The 23901-nt window shown below is 43.9% G+C and overlaps 1 protein-coding gene across 9 annotated transcripts in view; it reads left to right on the top strand.

Annotated features, from left to right (window-relative positions):
- The window catches only part of arnt2 (aryl-hydrocarbon receptor nuclear translocator 2), a 576442-nt gene that overhangs the window by 221820 nt on the left and 330721 nt on the right, over positions 1-23901 (top strand). For all 9 annotated transcript variants that reach the window (XR_011587457.1, XR_011587456.1, XM_070858690.1 and 6 more), the window contains 2 exons: positions 14432-14497; positions 14639-14724. Coding sequence is in view for 7 of the 9 variants with exons in the window: in XM_070858690.1 (XP_070714791.1) it covers positions 14432-14497; positions 14639-14724 (152 nt within the window). In the remaining 2 variants the exon portion in view is untranslated. The remainder of the gene's footprint in view (positions 1-14431; positions 14498-14638; positions 14725-23901) is intronic.

The raw sequence follows: 23901 nt of genomic DNA, 5'->3' as shown, positions 1-23901 counted from the left end.
GTAGTGATGCCCAGATCTTTCGAGAGTCCCATTATGTGGAAGAATTGCACTGACATGTTGTTCTGCCAATGCCTTTCCTCGCAAGTGATGAGGGTGTGTCCTGGAGAACAAACATCAGTGATCCGCTCGATACAGTTTGCATTGTTGATTGGCTGATGTTGCAGATGTACCGCGTAACATAATGGATGGACCTGGGCGCGCACACGTTGACAATTGGTATCTTAACTAACCCTGATGGCGTAGTCAGTGTGACTGACCATCACTGACCCGACAGACAGTGTGATTGACCATCACTGACCCTACAGTGTGACTGACCATTGCTGACCCTACAGTGTGACTGACCATCGCTGACCCTACAGTGTGACTGACTATCACTGACCCTACAGACAGTGTGACTGACCCTACAGACAGTGTGACTGACCATCGCTGACCCTACAGTGTGACTGACCATCACTGACCCTACAGACACAGTGTCACTGACCATCACTGACCCTACAATGTGACTGACCATCACTGACCCTACAGTGTGACTGACCATCACTGACCCTACAGACACAGTGTGACTGACCATCACTGACCCTACAGTGTGACTGACCATCACTGACCCTACAGACTGTGACTGACCCTACAGACTGTGTGACTGACCCTACAGACTGTGTGACTGACCCTACAGACAGTGTGACTGACCATCACTGACCCTACACACTGTGTGGATTGGCTGCCACTGACTGTACCATTAACCTGCAGCTGATGATAGAGCTCTTTTGCTGCCTCCCTGGTGATTTTCGCCCAAGTTGTTGCACCATGAGGCGGTTTCTTGTTAGAAAAGGGATGATTAAGGGGTGATTTGACAGAGGTGTATAAAATTATGAAATGATGAATAGAGTAGATAGAAAGAGGTTGTTTCAATTAATTGAGGGGTGTAGAATAAGAGGAAATAGAAATAAGATAGAACAGATTTCAGAGAGCAAGGAAACTGTTTTACATGGAGAGTGGTGAGGCTGTAGAATGCACGACCAGAATTGATGATTGAAGCATGTCAGCTGGTGGTTGAAGTAAAGAGGAAACATAGAAACATAGAAACATAGAAAATAGGTGCAGGAGCAGGCCATTCAGCCCTTCTAGCCTGCACTGCCATTTAATGAGTTCATGGCTGAACATGAAACTTCAGTACCCCCTTCCTGCTTTCTCGCCATAACCCTTGATCCCCCGAGTAGTAAGGACTTCATCTAACTCCCTTTTGAATATATTTAGTGAATTGGCCTCAACTACTTTCTGTGGTAGAGAATTCCACAGGTTCACCACTCTCTGGGTGAAGAAGTTTCTCCTCATCTCGGTCCTAAATGGCTTATCCCTTATCCTCAGACTGTGACCCCTGGTTCTGGACTTCCCCAACATTGGGAACATTCTTTCTGCATCTAACCTGTCTAACCCCGTCAGAATTTTAAACGTTTCTATGAGGTCCCCTCTCATTCTTCTGAACTCCAGTGAATACAAGCCCAGTTGATCCAATCTTTCTTGATAGGTCAGTCCCGCTATCCCGGGAATCAGTCTGGTGAACCTTCGCTGCACTCCCTCAATAGCAAGAATGTCCTTCCTCAAGTTAGGAGACCAAAACTGTACACAATACTCCAGGTGTGGCCTCACCAAGGCCCTGTACAACTGTAGCAACACCTCCCTGCCCCTGTATTCAAATCCCCTCGCTATGAAGGCCAACATGCCATTTGCTTTCTTAACCGCCTGCTGTACCTGCATGCTAACCTTCAATGACTGATGTACCATGACACCCAGGTCTCGTTGCACCTTCCCTTTTCCTAATCTGTCACCATTCAGATAATAGTCTGTCTCTCTGTTTTTACCACCAAAGTGGATAACCTCACATTTATCCACATTATACTTCATCTGCCATGCATTTGCCCACTCACCTAACCTATCCAAGTCACTCTGCAGCCTAATAGCATCCTCCTCGCAGCTCACACTGCCACCCAACTTAGTATCATCCGCAAATTTGGAGATACTGCATTTAATCCCCTCGTCTAAATCATTAATGTACAATGTAAACAGCTGGGGCCCCAGCACAGAACCTTGCGGCACTCCACTAGTCACTGCCTGCCATTCTGAAAAGTACCCGTTTACTCCTACTCTTTGCTTCCTGTCTGACAACCAGTTCTCAATCCACGTCAGCACACTACCCCCAATCCCATGTGCTTTAACTTTGCACATTAATCTCTTGTGTGGGACCTTGTCGAAAGCCTTCTGAAAGTCCAAATATACCACATCAACTGGTTCTCCTTTGTCCACTTTACTGGAAACATCCTCAAAAAATTCCAGAAGATTTGTCAAGCATGATTTCCCTTTCACAAATCCATGCTGACTTGGACCTATCATGTCACCATTTTCCAGATGCACTGCTATGACATCCTTAATAATTGATTCCATCATTTTACCCACGACTGAGGTCAGGCTGACCGGTCTATAATTCCCTGTTTTCTCTCTCCCTCCTTTTTTAAAAAGTGGGGTTACATTGGCTACCCTCCACTCCATAGGAACTGATCCAGAGTCAATGGAATGTTGGAAAATGACTGTCAATGCATCCGCTATTTCCAAGGCCACCTCCTTAAGTACTCTAGGATGCAGTCCATCAGGCCCTGGGGATTTATCGGCCTTCAATCCCATCAATTTCCCCAACACAATTTTCCGACTAATAAAGATTTCCCTCAGTCCCCCCTCCTTACTAGACCCTCTGACCCCTTTTATATCCGGAAGGTTGTTTGTATCCTCCTTAGTGAATACCGAACCAAAGTACTTGTTCAATTAGTCTGCCATTTCTTTGTTCCCCGTTATGACTTCCCCTGATTCTGACTGCAGGGGACCTACATTTGTCTTCATCAACCTTTTTCTCTTTACATACCTATAGAAACTTTTGCAATCCGCCTTAATGTTCCCTGCAAGCTTTTTCTCGTACTCCATTTTCCCTGCCCTAATCAAACCCTTTGTCCTCCTCTGCTGAGTTCTAAATTTCTCCCAGTCCCCAGGTTCGCTGCTATTTCTGGCCAATTTGTATGCCACTTCCTTGGCTTTAATACTATCCCTGATTTCCCTAGATAGCCACGGTTGAGCCACCTTCCCTTTTTTATTTTTACGCTAGACAGGAATGTACAATTGTTGTAATTCATCCATGCGGTCTCTAAATGTCTGCCATTGCCCATCCACAGTCAACCCCCTAAGTATCATTCGCCAATCTATCCTAGCCAATTCACGCCTCATACCTTCAAAGTTACCCTTCTTTAAGTTCTGGACCATGGTCTCTGATATTACTGTTTCATTCTCCATCCTAATGCAGAATTCCACCATATTATGGTCACTCTTCCCCAAGGGGCCTCGCACAATGAGATTGCTAATTAATCCTCTCTCATTACACAACACCCAGTCTAAGATGGCCTCCCCCCTAGTTGGTTCCTCAACATATTGGTCTAGAAAACCATCCCTTATGCACTCCAGGAAATCCTCCTCCACCGTATTGCTTCCAGTTTGGCTAGCCCAATCTATGTGCATATTAAAGTCACCCATTATAACTGCTGCACCTTTATTGCATGCACCCCTAATTTCCTGTTTGATGCCCTCCCCAACATCACTATTACTGTTTGGAGGTCTGTACACAACTCCTACTAACGTTTTTTGCCCTTTGGTGTTCTGCAGCTCTACCCATATAGATTCCACATCATCCAAGCTAATGTCTTTCCTAACTATTGCATTAATCTCCTCTTTAACCAGCAATGCTACCCCACCTCCTTTTCCTTTTATTCTATCCTTCCTGAATGTTGAATACCCCTGGATGTTGAGTTCCCAGCCCTGATCATCCTGGAGCCACGTCTCCGTAATCCCAATCACATCATATTTGTTAACATCTATTTGCACAATTAATTCATCCACCTTATTGCGGATACTCCTTGCATTAAGACACAAAGCCTTCAGGCTTGTTTTATTAACACCCTTTGTCCTTTTAGAATTTTGCTGTACAGTGGCCCTTTTTGTTCTTTGCCTTGGGTTTCTCTGCCCTCCACTTTTCCTCATCTCCTTTCTGTCTTTTGCTTTTGTCTCCTTTTTGTTTCCCTCTGTCTCCCTGCATTGGTTCCCATCCCCCTGCCATATTAGTTTAAATCCTCCCCAACAGCACTAGCAAACACTCCCCCTAGGACATTGGTTCCGGTCCTGCCCAGGTGCAGACCGTCCGGTTTGTACTGGTCCCACCTCCCCCAGAACCGGTTCCAATGCCCCAGGAATTTGAATCCCTCCCTGCTGCACCACTGCTCAAGCCACGTATTCATCTGCGCTATCCTGCGATTCCTACTCTGACTATCACGTGGCACTTATAGCAATCCCGAGATTACTACTTTTGAGGTCCTACTTTTTAATTTAGCTCCTAGCTCCTTAAATTCGTTTCGTAGGACCTCATCCCTTTTTTTACCTATGTCGTTGGTACCAATGTGCACCACGACAACTGGCTGTTCTCCCTCCCATTTCAGAAAGGGATTTGTGAACATGGCGGGCACATTGGATTAGGACTGGTGCTCGTGTGGACAATAAACGCCATCACGGACTAGATGGGCTGAATGGCCTGTTTCCGTGTTGTAATTTCGAAGGAATTGGATGAACATGGCTCAGTGGATAACAGTGTGTGTGTATGGTGTATTTTAACGTTCAGAAAAAAGAGCTCAGGATTAAATGAGAACTGAATGCTGTTCCCATTTTGGCGATTTTGGTTGTAGGAATGAAAATTCAAATTTTGCTATGAACTATTCCCTGAAAGGGCAGAATGTGACCAGCTATTTAATGCCTATGTTACTTGAGCAGGATAAGTGCACTGTGAATCAGTTGTTGGCCTTGCAGAATTACACGTGATGGTCATATGTATCAGATTGCAACATCAGGCATAAAAACATTGAGTAAAATCTGTAAACAATTGCATCAATTATATAAAACACTAGTTCGGCCCCAGGTGGTGTACTGTGTTCAATTCTGGGCACCAGACACTTTAAGAAGGACATGAAAGCTTTGGAGAGGGTTCAGAAGAGATTTATTAGAATGGTTCCAAGGATGAGGGTTAACAGTTACGTGGATAGACTGGAGAAGCTGGGGCCGTTCCCCTTGGAACAGAGAAGGCCAAGAGGAGATTTAACGGTATGAACGGATTAGTTAGAGTAAAGAAAGAAAAACTGTTTACAGTGACAGACGGGTCAGTAACCAGCGAACACAGATTCAAGGTCATCGGCAAAAGAACCAGAGGCGACAGGGAGTTAGATGTGGCCCTTATGGCTAAAGGGATCAAGGGGTATGGATAGAAAGCAGGAATGGGATACTGAAGTTGCATGATCAGCCATGATCATATTGAATGGTGGTGCAGGCTCGAAGGGCCGAATGGCCTACTCCTGCACCTATTTTCTATATTTCTATGACATGAGGAAAACCTTTTGTGGTTAGAATTAGGAATACACTGCCTGATAGAGTGATGAATACAGATTCAGTAATAGCCTTCAAAAGGAAATAGGATAAATACTTGCAGGAGAAAAAATTGCAGGGATATGGGAAAAGAGTGGGGGAGTGGGACTAACTGGATTGCTCTTCCAAAGAGCCTTCGCAGACTCAGTGGGCCGAATGGCCTCCTAGCTGTACTACTGTATGATTCTGTCAAAATTGGATACGATTTTATGAAGGAATGGCTAAAGTAGATAGAAACACATTGTTTTCAATCAATGAATGGTGTAGAATAAGGACACATACATATACCATATAAGCTATTTGGGCAGAGAGCAAGGAAACCTTTGTACACAGAGGGTTGTGAGGCTGTGGAAAATATGCCCAGAGTTGGTAATTGAAGCAGAGACCATGTCAGTGTTGAAGATCAACTGGATAGGTTGTTTTGAGCCCTTTCTGTACTGTGGCAAAATTAAAAAGAAAAGAAAATGCGCATTTTTATCATGCCTATCAAGACATTTCAAGACATCTCGTGCTTCACAGCCAATTAAGTACTTCTCTGTAGTCTGGCCATTGTTACACGGCAGCCAAGTTCCCATGACATTAATGAGTGGTGTTAGTTGAGGGATAATTGTTGGACAGGACACAGGAAGAACTCCCTGTTCTTTGATTCATGTCATTGTTTTGTTTCTGTCCACCTAAACAGACTCTTTAACGTCTCATCTGAAAAATACACACCCAACAGTGCGGCACTCCCTCAGTATTGCACTGAAGTGTCAGCCTAAATTATGTGCTCAAGCCATGCAGTGGGGCTTGAACCCACTACCTTCAGACTGAGGCGGGAGTGCTACCATTGCTACTACTGAGGCACAATAAAGCCAATATTATGCTAAATCTTAGACAAAGATGTTTTATTTTTGTCGCACTCAATGTTTTTAAATCCCACTAGCTGAGAAGTGTGGAAACAAAAACAAATGGACCACATTTCAGACTTCCTTTAACCAGTGCATCTTTTTAACTTGTGGATTTTGCTTGGCTCCCACCAAGCGTAAGTTAAAAGGAGTCTGCTGTATTTACCCGAATAAAGCTACATTGCTCATCTCTCATTGTGGTTTGTGACTCAATCTATCATTTCACAAGCTGTTCTGTTCTTCCATTTAAGCCCACATTTACTTTAACCCTAAAGCTGCAAAGACCAGGATTGAGTAGAAGTGCACAAAGAAACTCTTAACAACTTTCTCTCTCAAAAAGTGATTTACTTGTTTTTAAACTATATATACAATGCACAGAGACTTGTGTGGTTTCAGTATTTGCTATCAAGCAGCACTTAGCCACCAATAACCTCACCGATGCTCAATTTGGGTTCTGCCAGGATCACTCTGCTCCAGACCTCATTTCAGCCTTGGTCTAAACATGGACAAAACAGCTGGATTCCAGAGGTGAGGTGAGTGTGTAGCATCAATGAGCCACAATAAAATTGACGTCAATGGGAATCAGGGAGAATACATTCCACTAGGTGGAGACATAGCTAGCACAGAGGAAGATGGTTGTGGTTGTTGGAGGCCAATCATCCCAGTACCAGGACATCGCTGCAGGAGTTCCTCAGGGCAGTGTCCTAGGCCCAACCATCTTCAACTGCTTCATCAAAGACCTTCCTGCCGTTATAAGGTCAGAAGTGGGGATGTTCGCTGATGATTGCACAGTGTTCAGTTCCATTCGCAACTCCTCAGCATGACCTGGACAACATTCAGGCTTGGGCTGGGCTGCTAAGTGGCCAGTAACATTTGCACCACACAAGTGCCAGGAAGTGGAGCTGAGTCCATGATCGGATCAGCCATGATCTTATTGAATGGCGGAGCAGGCTCGAGGGGCTGTATGGCCTACTCTTGTTGCTATTTCTTATGTTCTTATGAAATGACGATCTCCAACAAGTAAAAGTCTAACCACCTCCTCTTGACATTCAGTGGCATTATCATCATCTAATCCCCCACCATCAACATCCTGGGGGTGGGGGGTGGGGGGGTCACCATTGACCAGAAACTTAACTGGTTAACTGGACCAGCCACATAAATACTGAGGCTACAAGAGCAGGTCAGAGGCTGGGTATTTTGTGGTGAGTGTCTCACCTCCTGACTCCCCAAAGCTTTTCCACCATCGACAAGGCACAAGTCAGGAGTGTGATGGAATACTCTCCACTTACCTGGTTGAGTGCAGCTCCAACAATACTCAAGAAGCTTGACATCATCCAGGCCAAAGCAGCCCGCTTGATTGCCATCCACCACCTTAAACATTCACTCCCTCCAGCACCGGCGTACCGTGGCTACAGTGTGTACTATCTACAAGATGCACTGCAGCAACTCACCAAAACTTCTTCGACAGCACCTCCCAAATCCACGACCTCTACCCCCTAGAATTACTAGGGCAGCAGGTGCATGGGAACACCACCATCTCCAAGTTGCACACCATCTTGATTTAGAAATATATCGGCCGTTCCTTCATCGTCATTGGGTCTAAATCCTGGAACTTCCTCCCTAACAGCACTGTGGGAGAATCTTCACCACACGGACTGCAGTGGTTGAAGAAAATGGTTCACCACCATCTTCTCGAGGGAATTAGGGATGGGCAATAAATGCCGGCATTGCCGTTTCCCGAGCAAAAGACAGAAAGGAGATAAGGAAAAGTGGAGGGCAGAGAAACCCAAGGCAAAGAACAAAAAGGGCCACTGTACAGCAAAATTCTAAAAGGACAAAGGGTGTTAAAAAAACAAGCCTGAAGGCTTTGTGTCTTAATGCAAGGAGTATCCGTAATAAGGTGGATGAATTAACTGTGCAAATAGATGTTAACAAATATGATGTGATTGGGATTACAGAGACGTGGCTCCAGGATGATCAGGGCTGGGAACTCAACATTCAGGAAGGATAGAATAAAAGGAAAAGGAGGTGGGGTAGCATTGCTGGTTAAGGAGGAGATTAATACATTAGTTAGGAAGGACATTAGCTTGGATGATATGGAATTTATATGGGTAGAGCTGCAGAACACCAAAGGGCAAAAAACGTTAGTGGGAGTTGTGTACAGACCTCCAAACAATAGTAGTGATGTTGGGGAGGGCATCAAACAGGAAATTAGGGGTGCATGCAATAAAGGTGCAGCAGTTATAATGGGTGACTTTAATATGCACATAGATTGGGCTAACCAAACTGGAAGCAATACGGTGGAGGAGGATTTCCTGGAGTGCATAAGGGATGGTTTTCTAGACCAATATGTCGAGGAACCAACTAGGGGGGAGGCCATCTTAGACTGGGTGTTGTGTAATGAGAGAGGATTAATTAGCAATCTCGTTGTGCGAGGCCCCTTGGGGAAGAGTGACCATAATATGGTGGAATTCTGCATTAGGATGGAGAATGAAACAGTTAATTCAGAGACCATGGTCCAGAACTTAAAGAAGGCTAACTTTGAAGGTATGAGGCGTGAATTGGCTAGGATAGATTGGCGAATGATACTTAAGGGGTTGACAGTGGATGGACAATGGCAGACATTTAGAGACCGCATGGATGAACTACAACAATTGTACATCCCTGTCTGGCGTAAAAATAATAAAGGGAAGGTGGCTCAACCGTGGCTATCAAGGGAAATCAGGGATAGTATTAAAGCCAAGGAAGTGGCATACAAATTGGCCAGAAATAGCAGCGAACCCGGGGACTGGGAGAAATTTAGAACTCAGCAGAGGAGGACAAAGGGTTTGATTAGGGCAGGGAAAATGGAGTACGAGAAGAAGCTTGCAGGGAACATTAAGACGGATTGCAAAAGTTTCTATAGATATGTAAAGAGAAAAAGGTTAGTAAAGACAAACGTAGGTCCTCTAATGTCAGAATCAGGGGAAGTCATAACGGGGAACAAAGAAATGGCGGACCAATTGAACAAGTACTTTTGTTCGGTATTCACTAAGGAGGACACAAACAATCTTCCGGATATAAAAGGGGTCAGAGGGTCCAGTAAGGAAGAGGAACTGAGGGAAATCCTTATTAGTCGGGAAATTGTGTTGGGGAAATTGATGGGATTGAAGGCCGATAAATCCCCACGGCCTGATGGACTGCATCCCAGAGTACTTAAGGAGGTTGCCTTGGAAATAGCGGATGCATTGACAGTCATTTTCCAACATTCCATTGACTCTGGATCAGTTCCTATCGAGTGGAGGGTAGCCAATGTAACCCCACTTTTTAAAAAAGGAGAGAGAGAGAAAACGGGGAATTATAGACCGGTCAGCCTGACATCGGTAGTGGGTAAAATGATGGAATCAATTATTAAGGATGTCATAGCAGTGCATTTGGAAAGAGGTGACATGATAGGTCCAAGTCAGCATGTATTTGTGAAAGGGAAATCATGCTTGACAAATCTGGAATTTTTTGAGGATGTTTCCAGTAGAGTGGACAAGGGAGAACCAGTTGATGTGGTATATTTGGACTTTCAGAAGGCTTTCGACAAGGTCCCACACAAGAGATTAATGTGCAAAGTTAAAGCACATGGGATTGGGGGTAGTGTGCTGACATGGATTGAGAACTGGTTGTCAGACAGGAAGCAAAGAGTAGGAGTAAATGGGGACTTTTCAGAATGGCAGGCAGTGACTAGTGGGGTACCGCAAGTTTCTGTGCTGGGGCCCCAGCTGTTTACACTGTACATTAATGATTTAGATGAGGGGATTAAATGTCGTATCTCCAAATTTGCGGATGACACTAAGTTGGGTGGCAGTGTGAGCTGCGAGGAGGATGCTATGAGGCTGCAGAGCGACTTGGATAGGTTAGGTGAGATGAAGTATAATGTGGATAAATGTGAGGTTATCCACTTTGGTGGTAAAAACAGAGAGACAGACTATTATCTGAATGGTGACAGATTAGGAAAAGGGGAGGTGCAACGAGACCTGGGTGTCATGGTACATCAGTCATTGAAGGTTGGCATGCAGGTACAGCAGGCGGTTAAGAAAGCAAATGGCATGTTGGCCTTCATAGCGAGGGGATTTGAGTACAGGGGCAGGGAGGTGTTGCTACAGTTGTACAGGGCCTTGGTGAGGCCACACCTGGAGAATTGTGTACAGTTTTGGTCTCCTAACCTGAGGAAGGACATTCTTGTTATTGAGGGAGTGCAGCGAAGGTTCACCAGACTGATTCCCGGGATGGCGGGACTGACCTATCAAGAAAGACTGGATCAACTGGGCTTGTATTCACTGGAGTTCAGAAGAATGAGAGGGGACCTCATAGAAACTTTTAAAATTCTGACGGGGTTAGACAGGTTAGATGCAGGAAGAATGTTCCCAATGTTGGGGAAGTCCAGAACCAGGGGACACAGTCTAAGGATAAGGGGTAAGCCATTTAGGACCGAGATGAGGAGAAACTTCTTCACCCAGAGAGTGGTGAACCTGTGGAATTCTCTACCACAGAAAATTGTTGAGGCCAATTCACTAAATATATTCAAAAAGGCGTTAGATGAAGTCCTTACTACTAGGGAGATCAAGGGATATGGTGAGAAAGCAGGAATGGGGTACTGAAGTTGCATGTTCAGCCATGAACTCATTGAATGGCAGTGCAGGCTAGAAGGGCCGAATGGCCTTCTCCTGCACCTATTTTCTATGTTTCTATGACATCCCAGGAATGAATTGAAAGAAAAGTTTAATCACTGATCTCTGTTATGGGCTTCCTCCAAATGTTTTTAAAGCAGATAGAGCCACATTCTTTTAATGGTGCATTTAAGAAAGGTTGTTTGTAGCTGGCCATATGTCTCTTAGTGATTAGTATACCTCGATTTTCGTTTTTACAAAGAGGGCATCCATCAAATACCCTTATTGATGAAATGAGTTAAGTACTGCAGTTGCCTGTTTTCATGAGAGCTGTAATATATCTCTGGAAGAACTGGATTAATTACCTTTCTTGGATATTTCATTGTTTTGGAATGTTATGTATTAAATATTTACCAAAATAGAACTCCATTGCAGTTAGGCTTTCGAAGAATTGGATATTTCACAACATATACATTGTTAACAACCAAAATACATTTTGCTTCACCACTGAAATGTGCAACAGATGGAAAGCTGGCAAAACATCACAGAGCATATTCCTGTGTTCTGCATTATATGTGCAAAGGCAATTAGATATTTTGCAAGCAGAGCATCATAGAATGATATACCACAGGAGGAAACCATTTGGCCCATCATGTCTGTGCTGATTCTTTGAAAGAGCTATCTAATTAGTCCCACTCCCCTGCTCTTTCCCCATAGCCCTGCAAATTTTTTCGTTCAAGTACTTATCCAATTTCCCCTTCAGAGTTATTATTGAATCTGCTTCCACCATCCTTTCAGGCAGTGCATTCCAGATCATTTTAACTCGCTGCGTAAAATTTTTTTTCCTGATGTCGCCTCTGGCTCTTTTGCCAATGACCTTGAATGTGTCCTCTGGTTACTGACCCATCTGTCATTGGAAACTGTTTCTCCTTATTTATTCATGATTTTGAGCATCTCTATCAAATCTCCCCTTAACTTTCTCTGCTCTGAGAAAAACAACCCCAGCTTCTTCAGTCTCTCCAAGTAACTGAAGTCCTGCATCCCTGGTACCAGTCTAGCAAATCTCCTCTGCACCTTCTCTAAGGCCTTGACACCCTTCCTAAAGTATGGTACAGGTTGAACCTCCCTTATCCGAAACCACCCCTCATCCAGAACCATTCCCGGCCACCGGGTGGCGCATACACAAAACTCCGACATGAACAAATTGAAGTCCTTCCTCGCTGCCGACTCCTGCAATTGCTGGCCTGACCCCGCGATCCGCTGTTCCCCCCCCACCCAATTATCTCTCTGCCGCACTTCCAGCCCCAAGCCAGCCAGCCCCGATATCCCCTTGCTCAGTACCTGTACCATCCAATTTAACGTGACCACCCCTTATCCAGAAAAATCCCTTATCCAGACTAGGCCAGGTCCCGAGGGTTCCGGATAAGGGAGATTCAACCTGTATGTCGAATACTTCAGCTGTGGCCTAACCAGTGATTTAAAAAGGTTTAGCATAACTTCCTTGTTTTCGTCCCCTAGGCCTCTGTTTATAAAGCCAAGAATCCCATATGTTTTTTTTAAACGGCCATCTCAACTTATCCTATCACCTTCAAAGATTTGTGCACATATACCCCCATGTCTTTCTGTTCCTGTACCCAATTTAAAATTGGACCATTTGCTTTAAATTGCCTCTCCTCAATCTTCCTACCAAAATGCATCACTTCTCTGCGATAAATTGCCGTGTGTCTGCCCATTTCACCAGTCCGTTTATGTCCTCCTGAAGTCTGTTACTATTCCTCTCTCTGTTTACCACATTTCCGAGGTTCCTGTCATCTGCAGACTTTGACATTATCCCCTGTATACCTAAGTCCAGGTCAATAATATACATCAAAGAGTGGTGATCCAATACAGAACCCTGGGGGACACCATTGTATACTTCCCTCCAGTCTGAAAAACAACTGTTCACCATTCTCTGCTTTCTGTAACTTAGCCAATTTTGTATCCATGCTGCCACTGCCCCTTTAATCCCCCGGCTTCAATTTAGTTAAGCTGCCATTTGGCCTATGTGTCTGCGCTGGCTCTTTACTAAAGCAATCCAAAAGGAATCCCACTGTCCTACTCTCTCCTTGCAGCCATATATCTTCTCCTTCCAATATTATTCCCTTTAAAAAAGAAATGACACCAGTGCCTGTCTACTTCATTGGTGTGGTTTGAGTGCACATCAAAATAGTAGTGATATTCATTGTTCTCCCCATCTAGTGTCTGTGGCATACACCACGCACCATATGTAAAGAAATCTTTCCTAACCCCTCTTCTCACTAGCTTTGTAACTATTTTAAATTGGAGCAATCAGTATGCTCTCCACCAATTAAGGTACTGATGAAATATTTTTGAATTATTTTTGGTTCTGTATAATTTAACTTCATACTATAAACTTGATTAGTAGCTTAACCTTTGCTTTGTGGTCTCACTGGTGTTTTCCACAGATTTATCCCGTCTATCATAAAGACCATTGATTCTACTTCACAAAACTGACTGCCTTCTCCTGTCCCCCCACTTCACCCTCTGACACTGAAACTTTTACATGTGCCTTTATCACCTCCACACTTGACTATTCTAACTTTCTTCTTGCTAGCTTTCTATCTGCCACCTTCAATAAACTTTAACTTCTCCAAAACTCTGCTGCCTGTATTCTGTTCCACAGTATATCCCGCTCACCCATCACCCCTATCCTCATTGGTTTACACTCATTTTGACCCTTGCCCCGCCAGTGCATTAAATTAGAAATCTTTGACTTTGTCTGTAAATCCATCTATGACATTGTCCTACTTTGTCTGCAATCTCCTCCGACCTTCTACCCTCTCCTGCAAGCTCCATTTCTCTTATTCTGGCCTTTTATGCACTCCCTTTGGTGGCAGAACCTTCAGCTGTATTGGTCTAATACAGTTTGGAACTCCTTCTGTTGATCTCTGCCTCTTCACCTTTTAAAAAAACCCCAAGAATAATATATTTGACAAAACACTCCTTCTAATCTCCTCTCCTGGCTTGGTATCTGTATTCCACATGTTTATTAGTGAAACACTTTGTTAACGGTTCGATATAAATTTCAGTTGTTGTTGATTGAGAGTCCTGAAGGACATGGTGACTGCCCGTACTATTTTGGTGCATACCTTGACCTGTATTTACGATGTGGCACGATCTCTTAGTTCATGTATTTGGTCACATTTCAATTCATTGAAAGCACTGGATTACCGATGGAAGGTGAAGTTTTATGTTGAGCATAAGTAAAAATAACGGAAAGAACTCTTGACTGTAAGAGTGTCCTTGTAGTTAAACCAGCAATGATTATACAGTTGTTCAGACAGCTTAAAGCACAAAGGCACTGCCAATATTTAACATAGCTTAACTGTAATGGACTTTTTATTGCAGGTATGGAACGGCTCCCTTGGAACACATTTCGTTGAGTAGGCTGACTGTTTTGCGGAAGAGATACAGGTGATACCCTTGTATATGTTAACTATCTTTTAGCAGCACGTGATGATCCCCTGATTCTATTTTGTTTTCATGCTTTATATATGTCTCTTTTTTAACTTGACATCGGTAATCACAGCTGATACGACGTTGATGTATTTATAGGAATGGCTTAGGACCTGTCAAGGAAGGAGAGTCGCAGTATTCAGTTGTGCACTGCACTGGATACATCAAAGCTTGGCCACCAGCAGGTAAATTCATGCTATTAGAAGGGTAATTTAGTTTTCCTTTCTCCAATGCAGTGCTCGCTAACCTTTCTGTACTGGGCCCCACCAAAAAGTTCCTACAGTCTCCCGTGCTCAACTAACCATGGATACTGGTACTGGAAGGTCTGCCGAAAAGGAAGCCTGCCATCCTGCTCACCCTTCTTTGCTTCTTTTTCTTTCCGATTCGTCATCCTTCACTTCTCTTTCTCTGTGCTCTCTTACTTTTCAATATTCTCTTTTTCTCTTGGCAGCTCTTTATCTTCTGCTTCCCACAGCGTTTGTGCTGTCTTGGATGCAGAGTGCAGTGTTGGTGATGGAGTTGTGTAGGAGGTGGCAGCAGATCAATAGTTATGCCCCTCCCGATGCTCCACCTGGACAAGCCCTGTGCCCTCAATTTGAGAACCATGTGTTATTGAAAGATAAGCTGTTCAGATTTCACTCTCACATTTATGTATATTTGTGTACATCAATGCGAGAGAATGGAATGGTTTTGTAACTTTGTCTCTAGCAACATGTTTGGAATTCCCAGGTAATCTGGCATTTCCTACAAATTACCTGATGGTGCATCTTAACCACCTCCTTCAGCAGAGTCTGATCTACGTCTCTAACATAGTTTTTTTCCAGATCTGAAGTTCTGTCCTTATCTGGGGTAATATTGCCAGGTTACCGCACCTTCTATCCAAAGTAAGCTGAGTTGCATACTGCACTGTGATTTATTCTGTATTGAACTGTGTTTGACTTTTTATGGCGCAGTCTGGAATGCTATTTGGTGGAATATTGGGATCAATTCCCTGCTGGTGTGCTTGCAGACTGCACACAAATTCCACATGCGTCACAGAATCGGGCTTGAGCGCCCAAGTACACAATCAAAGCTGTAAGATTTTAGAAGCTGCGCTAAGAAAATGGACAAGCGTCATTAGCCCCCTAATTTCAGTAATCTACTTATGCAGGACCCACAGTGGATTCCACAATATTTCTATTTCTGTATTTCTACTCACCCTTATTAATTGGGCACTTCATGACTTCCATGTTCTGGCCTTGAGAACTTGGATTCTTAAAGATTTAATTGATGGTTCAGAACAATGTTCCAGTTTTGATCTGGTCTTCTCAGTACAATACTGAGGGAGTGCTACACTGTTGGAGGTACCGTCTTTAGGATGAGGTGTTCAACTGAAAAGTCTGTCTCCTCGGGTAAAAGATCCCATGACACTGTTAAAAGTGGAGTAGGGCATTGTCCTGGTGTCGTGGCCAGTATTGATGTCTCCTCCAACATCACAAACAGACTATCTGGTCATTTATCTCCCTGCTGTTGTGGGACCTTGCTGTGAGCAAATTGGCTGCCATGTTTCCCAACATTACAACAGTGACTACAATTGAAAACTACTTCATTGGCTGTGAGACAATCCTGAGGTACTGAAAGGCACTGTATAAATGAACGTTCTTTCTTTCCCTTACTGAAGTTTATGAATTATCTTGGTTTCATTAGTTTCTGCTATTGTTTGCTGCTATTTGGCAATACAGGAATCCTTTTGCAGTGATTTAAAAAAAATTGTTCCTGGGATGTGGGCGTCGCTGGCAAGGCCAGCATTTATTGCCCATCCTAATTGCGCTTCTCAAGGGCAGTTGAGAGTCAACCACATTGCTGTGGGTCTGGAGCCACATATAGGCCAGACCAGGTAAGGATGGCAGATTTCCTTCCCTAAAGGCATAATTACTGATACGAGCTTCTTCTTCCAGATTTACTTCATTAACTGAATTTAAATTCCCCAACTGCTGTGGTGGGATTTGAACTCACGTTTCCAGATCATTAGTCCAGTCCTCTGGATTACTAGTTCAGTAACATAACCACTATGCCACCATACCTCTATTGTGTTCCTGTAGCACTGGTGCAGACAACAGCTGCTTCCGTAGCAATGTCCATACTAATCGGGCATTCCATCCAGCCTTCCAATGGTTGTTATGGATTTGTATGAAGAAGAGGAGTACTATACATGAGTGTAGTGGTTATGGTGCTGGACTAGTAATCTAGAAATTATGAGCTCAAGTCACACCAGAGAATAAGAACAAGAACTAAAGAAATAGGAGTGGAAGCAGGTGTAGGCCATACTGCCCCTCCTGTCTGCTCTGTGAAATTGCATTCAATAAATCATAAAAATAACCAAGAAAGTGCACAAACTAGACATTTTATCAGGACAATGTTTAAGCAAGGTGACACTGCAAAGTCTTCACTAACAGTTCGGGACTGGGGCGCATGTTGCAAGAAATATCCCAACAGACTAGTCACGATCATGTTATATCAGGATATATAAATATCCCAGACTTCTCGATCGCCATCCTTCGGTACGTCTTGACCCATTGGAATAATGGATCTGCCAGTGGTGGCAGTACAATGGTTTGTAATTGAGTGGGAAGGCATTGGGTGTCCTCAGTATTGATTCCAGACTGTAAGTGCATGTCAGGAACACCACCAGATTTACCTTGGAATGAGGCACTGATGTAGTGATGCTACAAAACATAAGAACATAAGAATTAGGAACAAGAGTAGGCCATCTTGCCCCTCGAGCCTGCTCCGCCATTCAATAAGATCATGGCTGATCTGGCTTTGGACTCAGCTCCACTTACCCGCCCACTCCCCGTAACCCTTAATTCCCTTATTGGTTAAAAATCTATCTATCTGTGACTTGAATACATTCAATGAGCTAGCCTCAACTGCTTCCTTGGGCAGAGAATTCCACAGATTCACAACCCTCTGAGAGAAGAAATTCCTTCTCAACACGGTTTTAAATTGGCTCCCCCGTATTTTGAGGCTGTGCCCCCTAGTTCTAGTCTCCCCTACCAGTGGAAACAACCTCTCTGCCTCTATCTTGTCTATTCCTTTCATTATTTTAAATGTTTCTATAAGATCACCCCTCATCCTTCTGAACTCCAACGAGTAAAGACACAGTCTACTCAATCTATCATCATAAGGTAACCCCCTCATCTCTGGAATCAGCCGAGTGAATCGTCTCTGTACCCCCTCCAAAGCCAGTATATCCTTCCTTAAGTAAGGTGACCAAAACTGCAGTACTCCAGGTGCGGCCTTACCAATACCCTATACAGTTTCAGCAGGACCTCCCTGCTTTTGTACTCCATCCCTCTCGCAATGAAGGCCAACATTTCATTCGCCTTCCTGATTACCTGCTGCACCTGCAAACTAACTTTTTGGGATTCATGCACAAGGACCCCCAGGTCCCTCTGCACCTCAGCATGTTGTAATTTCTCCCCATTCAAAGAATATTCCCTTTTACTGTTTTTTTTCCCCCAAGGTGGATGACCTCACACTTTCCGACATTGTATTCCATCTGCCAAACCTTCGCCCATTCGCTTAACCTATCCAAATCTCTTTGCAGCCTCTCTGTGTCCTCTACACAACCCGCTTTCCCACTAATCTTTGTCATCTGCAAATTTTGTTACACTACACTCTGTCCCCTCTTCCAGGTCATCTATGTATATTGTAAACAGTTGTGGTCCCAGCTCCGATCCCTGTGGCACACCACTAACCACTGATTTCCAACCCGAAAAGGACCCATTTATCCTGACTCTCTGCTTTCTGTTCGCCAGCCAATTCTCTATCCATGCTAATACATTTCCTCTGAATCCGCGTACCTCTATCTTCTGCAGTAACTTTTTGTGTGGCACCTTATCGAATGCCTTTTGGAAATCTAAATACACCACATCCATCGGCACACCTCTATCCACCATGCTCGTTATATCCTCAAAGAATTCCAGTAAATTAGTTAAACATGATTTCCCCTTCATGAATCCATGCTGCACATGATTTCCCCTTCATGAATCCATGCTAAACACTAAAAGCAGTTGGTTATAGCTGGAGCTCACGACTGGATCAGAGCAAAGCTCTGTGGTCTTACGACATCCAGTTGATAATAGTGTGGACAATTGGCCAACTACTGGAAGGAGAAGGCTGCATGGACATCCACATACTCAACCATGGTGGAGCCCAGATTAGGAACCACAAGAAATTGTGAATTATAAAAGAAATAATGATTTTATAAAATAAGTAAGTATGCCAACTCAGCAAATAGGACAAACTTATGACACAGTAGAATTCCAGCCACATCAGATACAATATTGCACAGAGAGCTAAGATTGTGACAAAGTCAGAATACAGAAACAGGCCTTCAAAGTATAACTATCCTGTTAAGTGATTTAGCAAGGAGCCTTAAAGATAAACACATTGTTCTCGTGTAAATTGGCTGCCATGTTTCCTACATTACAACAGTGACTACACTCCAAAAGCATTTCATTGGCTATAAAGTGCTTTGGGACGTCTTGAGGTTGTGAAAGGCGCTATAGAAACATAGAAATTTATAGCGCAGAAGGGGGCCATTCCGGCCCATCGTGTACGCACCGGCAGACAAAGAGCCGCACGGCAAAGGATACTTAAAAGGTTGACGGTGGATAAGCAATGGCAAACATTTAAAGATCATATGGATGAACTTCAGCAATTGTACATCCCTGTCTGGAGTAAAAATAAAACTGGGAAAGTGGCTCAACCGTGGCTAACTAGGGAAATTAAGGATAGTGTTAAAACCAAGGAAGAGGCATATAAATTGGCTAGAAAAAGCAACAAACCTGAGGACTGGGAAAAATTTAGAATTCAACAGAAGAGGACTAAGGGTTTAATTAAGAGGGGGGAAATAGAGTACGAGAGGAAGCTTGCAGGGAACATAAAAACTGACTGCAAAAGCTTCTATAAATATGTGAAGAGAAAAAGATTAGTGAAGACAAACTTTGGTCCCTTGCAGTCGGATTCAGGTGAATTTATAATGGGGAACAAAGAAATGCCAGACCAATTGAACAAATACTTTGGTTCTGTCTTCACGAAGGAAGACACAAATAACCTTCCGAATATTCTAGGGGACAGTGGGTCTAGTGAAAAGGAGGAACTGAAGGATATCCTTATTAGGCGGGAAATTGTGTTGGGGAAATTGATGGGATTGCAGGCTGATAAATCCCGGGGGCCTGATCGTCTGCATCCCAGAGTACTTAAGGAAGTGGCCGTAGGATGCATTGGTGATCATTTTCCAACAGTCTATCGACTCTGGATCAGTTCCTATGGACTGGAGGATAGCTAATGTAACACCACTTTTTAAAAAAGGAGGGAGAGAGAAAATGGGTAATTATAGACTGGTTAGCCTGATATCAGTAGTGGGGAAAATGTTGGAATCAATCATTAAGGATGAAATAACAGCGCATTTGGAAAGCAGTGACAGGATCGGTCCAAGTCAGCATGGATTTATGAAAGGGAAAACATGCTTGACGAATCTTCCGGAATTTTTTGAGGATGTAACTAGCAGAGTGGACAAGGGAGAACCAGTGGATGTGGTGTATTTGGACTTTCAAAAGGCTTTTGACAAGGTACCGCACAAGAGATTGGTGTGCAAAATCAAAGCGCATGGTATTGGGGGTAATGTACTGACGTGGATAGAGAACTGGTTGGCAGACAGGAAGCAGAGAGTCGGGATAAACGGGTCCTTTTCAGAATGGCAGGCAGTGACTATTGGAGTGCCGCAGGGCTCAGTGCTGGAACCTCAGCTCTTTACAATATACATTAACGATTTAGATGAAGGAATTGAGTGTAATATCTCCAAGTTTGCAGACACTAAGCTGGGTGATGGTGTGAGCTGTGAGGAGGATGCTAAGAGGCTGCAGGGTGACTTGGACAGGTTAGGTGAGTGGGCAAATACATGGCAGATGCAGTATAATGTGGATAAATGTGAGGTTATCCATTTTGGGGGCAAAAACACGAAGGTAGAATATTATCTAAATGGCGGCAGATTAGGAAAAGGGGAGGTGCAACGAGACCTGGGTGTCATGGTTCATCAGTCACTGAAAGTGGGCATGCAGGTACAGCAGGCGGTGAAGAAGGCAAATGGCATGTTGGCCTTCATAGCTAGGGGATTTGAGTATAGGAGCAGGGAGGTCTTACTGCAGTTGTACAGGGCCTTAGTGAGGCCTCACCTGGAATATTGTGTTCAGTTTTGGTCTCCTAATCTGAGGAAGGGCGTTCTTGCTATTGAGGGAGTGCAACGAAGGTTCACCAGACTGATTCCAGGAATGGCTGGACTGTCATATGAGGAGAGACTGGATCGACTAGGCCTGTATTCACTGGAGTTTAGAAGGATGGGAGGGAATCTCATAGAAACATAAGATTCTGTCGGGACTGGACAGGTTAGATGCGGGAAGAATGCTCCCGATGTTGGGGAAGTCCAGAACCAGGGGACATAGTCTTAGGATAAGGGGTAGGCCATTTAGGACTGAGATGAGGAGAAACTTCTTCACTCAGAGAGTTGTTAACCTGTGGAATTCCCTGCCGCAGAGAGTTGTTGATGCCAGTTCATTGGATATATTCAAGAGGGAGTTAGATATGGCCCTTATGGCTAAGGGGATCAAGGGGTATGGAGAGAAAGCAGGAAAGGGGCACTGAGGGAATGATCAGCCATGATCTTATTGAATGGCGGTGCAGGCTCGAAGAGCCAAATGGCCTACTCCTGAACCTATTTTCTATTTTCTATGTTTGATCAGCAGCCCTAAAGGTTACATATAAACCTATGAACACTGACAGAAAGGCAAAGAACACTCAGCCTAACCAGTCCACCTCACACAACTGCGACACCCCTTATACTGAAACATTCTACACTCCATCCCAACCAGAGCCGTGTGATCTCCTGGGAGAGGCAAAAACCAGATAAAAACCAAGGCCAATTTAGGGAGAAGAAAATCTGCGAAAATTCCTCTACGACCCATCCAGGTGATCGAAACTAGTCCAGGAGATCACCCTGGCCGTATTCTATTCCCTGCAGTACTTACCATTTTATCTGCGCCGTCCAACAAAAGGTCATCCAGTCTAATCCCATTTACCAGCTCTAGGTCCGTAACCCTGCAGGTTATGGCACTTCAAATGCCATCCAAACATCTCTTAAAAGTGGTGAGGGTTTCTGCATCCACCACTCTTCCAGGCAGCGAGTTCCAGAAACCCACAACCCTCTGCGTAAAGAAGCCCCCGCAAATCCCCTCTCAACCTTCCACCAACCACCTAAAACTGTGCCTCCTTGTAATAGACCCCTCCACCAATGGCAATACACCCTTACTATCCACTATGTCCGGGCCTCTTAATATTTTGTACATCTCAATGAGGTCTCCTCTCAATCTCCTCTGTTCCAATGAGAACAAACCCAGCCTATCCAATCTGTCCTCATAACTAAGATTCTCCATTCCAGGCAGCATCCTCGTAAATCTCCTCTGCACCCTCTCTAGTGCAGTCACGTCCTTCCTATAATACGGCACCCAGAACTGCATGCAGTACGCCAGCTGTGGCCTAACCAAAGTATTATACAATTTAAACATAACCTCCCTGCTCTTATATTCTGTGCCTCAGCCAATAAAGGCAAGCAGTCTGTAGGCCTTCGTAACTACTTTATCCACCTGGCCTGCTACTTTCAGGGATCTGTGGACAAGCACTCCAAGGTCCCTTTATTCATCTACACTATTAAGTGGCCTACTGCTTAATGTGTATACCCTTTCCTTATTAGCCCTCCCAAAGTGCATCACCTCACACTTCTCTGAATTAAATTCCATTTCTCACTGCTCTGCCCACCTGACCAGTAGATTGATATCCTCCTGCAGCCCATGACTTGCCTTTTCATTATCAATCACACAGCCAATTTTAGTGTCGTCTGCAAACTTCTTAATCGTACTCCCTATACTCAAATCTAAACATTGATATATACCACAAAAAGCAAGGTACCAATTCCTGAGCCCTGCGGAACCCCACTGGAAACATCCTTCCAGTCACAAAAACATCCATCAATCATTACCCTTTGCTTCCTACCTCCAAGCCAATTTTGGATCCAACTTGCCACTTTGACCTGGATCCCATGAGCTGTAACCTTCATAACCAGTCTACCATGTGGGACCTTATTAAAAGCCTAAAGTCCATATATACTACATTGTACGCACTACCCTCATCGACCCTCTTGGTTACCTCCTCAAAAAATTCAATCAGGTTAGTCAAACACGATCTTCCCTTAACAAATCCGTGCTGACTGTCCCTAATTAATCCTTGCCTATCCAAATGCAGATTTATCCTGACTTTCAGGATTTTTTTCAATAGTTTTCCCACCACTAAGGTTAGGCTGACAGGCCTGTAATTACTCGGTCTATCCCTTTTTCTCTTCTTAAACAAGGGTACTACATTAGCAGTCCTCCAATCCTCCAGCACCATGCCCAGATTCAAAGAGGACTGGAAAATAATGGTCAAGGCCTCTGCTATTTCCTCTTTTACTTCGCTCAACAGCCTGGGATGCATTTAATCCGGGCCTGGGGACTTAGCTACTTTCAAAGCTGCTAAACCACTTAATAATACTTCTTTCAATATATTTATTTCATCCAGAAATGCAAGCCTTTTTTTTTTCTTTTTGCCTAGGTATGTTCTATCCACAAAAAGTATCATAAATCTAACCTAGCCACTTAATGCCCTATTAGCCTCTCCATCAGTACAGTGGACAAAATCATCATTAGTACCACAGAAACAGTAATGCAGGTGAGTGTGCGATACTCTCGCAGCAGCCACATTTTGTGAGCACTTTATAGGGGAACTCTGGCTATTAACACCAGCACCAACTCCCAACAAAAGCTGAAAAGAGATACAGTGAGATGGATGCCTCCACCTGAATTTGAGTGGAACAGTCAACTGGCAAATTGCAAACAAGATTTTACTGTCTGGACAGATCAGCTAGGGTGCTGCTCTGCAGCTTTGAGAAGGTGTTGAAACTGATTAACATCTGCATTTTATTTTCATTTGTCCTGAGACTCATTCCAATGCAGCCATATTGAAACCTCTGCTAGTGAAAATGCACAGGAAGGAAATGTAAAATATTGTACTTAGTAGACAAGGCTAGCTCCCCAATTCTTTAACACAAGCATGCTTGTGCATTAATGATCCTGGGGCTGTGTTGCCCAGAATAGCAAAGATGGGCCTATTCTCTGGTTGGGGTGTGATTTTGAACCTTTTAACAACAAAGTAATGTTTAAGAAACCAAGTGGAAAAAATTGAGTCTTTAATAAATGCTAACAATTACAGCTAGCCTCCTCTCATAAACA

Source organism: Pristiophorus japonicus, chromosome 17, assembly GCF_044704955.1.
Source record: "Pristiophorus japonicus isolate sPriJap1 chromosome 17, sPriJap1.hap1, whole genome shotgun sequence".
Taxonomy (NCBI): Eukaryota; Metazoa; Chordata; class Chondrichthyes; family Pristiophoridae; genus Pristiophorus; species Pristiophorus japonicus.
The sequence above is the reverse complement of the archived record's forward strand: the minus strand, read 5'-3'. Positions and strand labels throughout refer to the sequence as shown.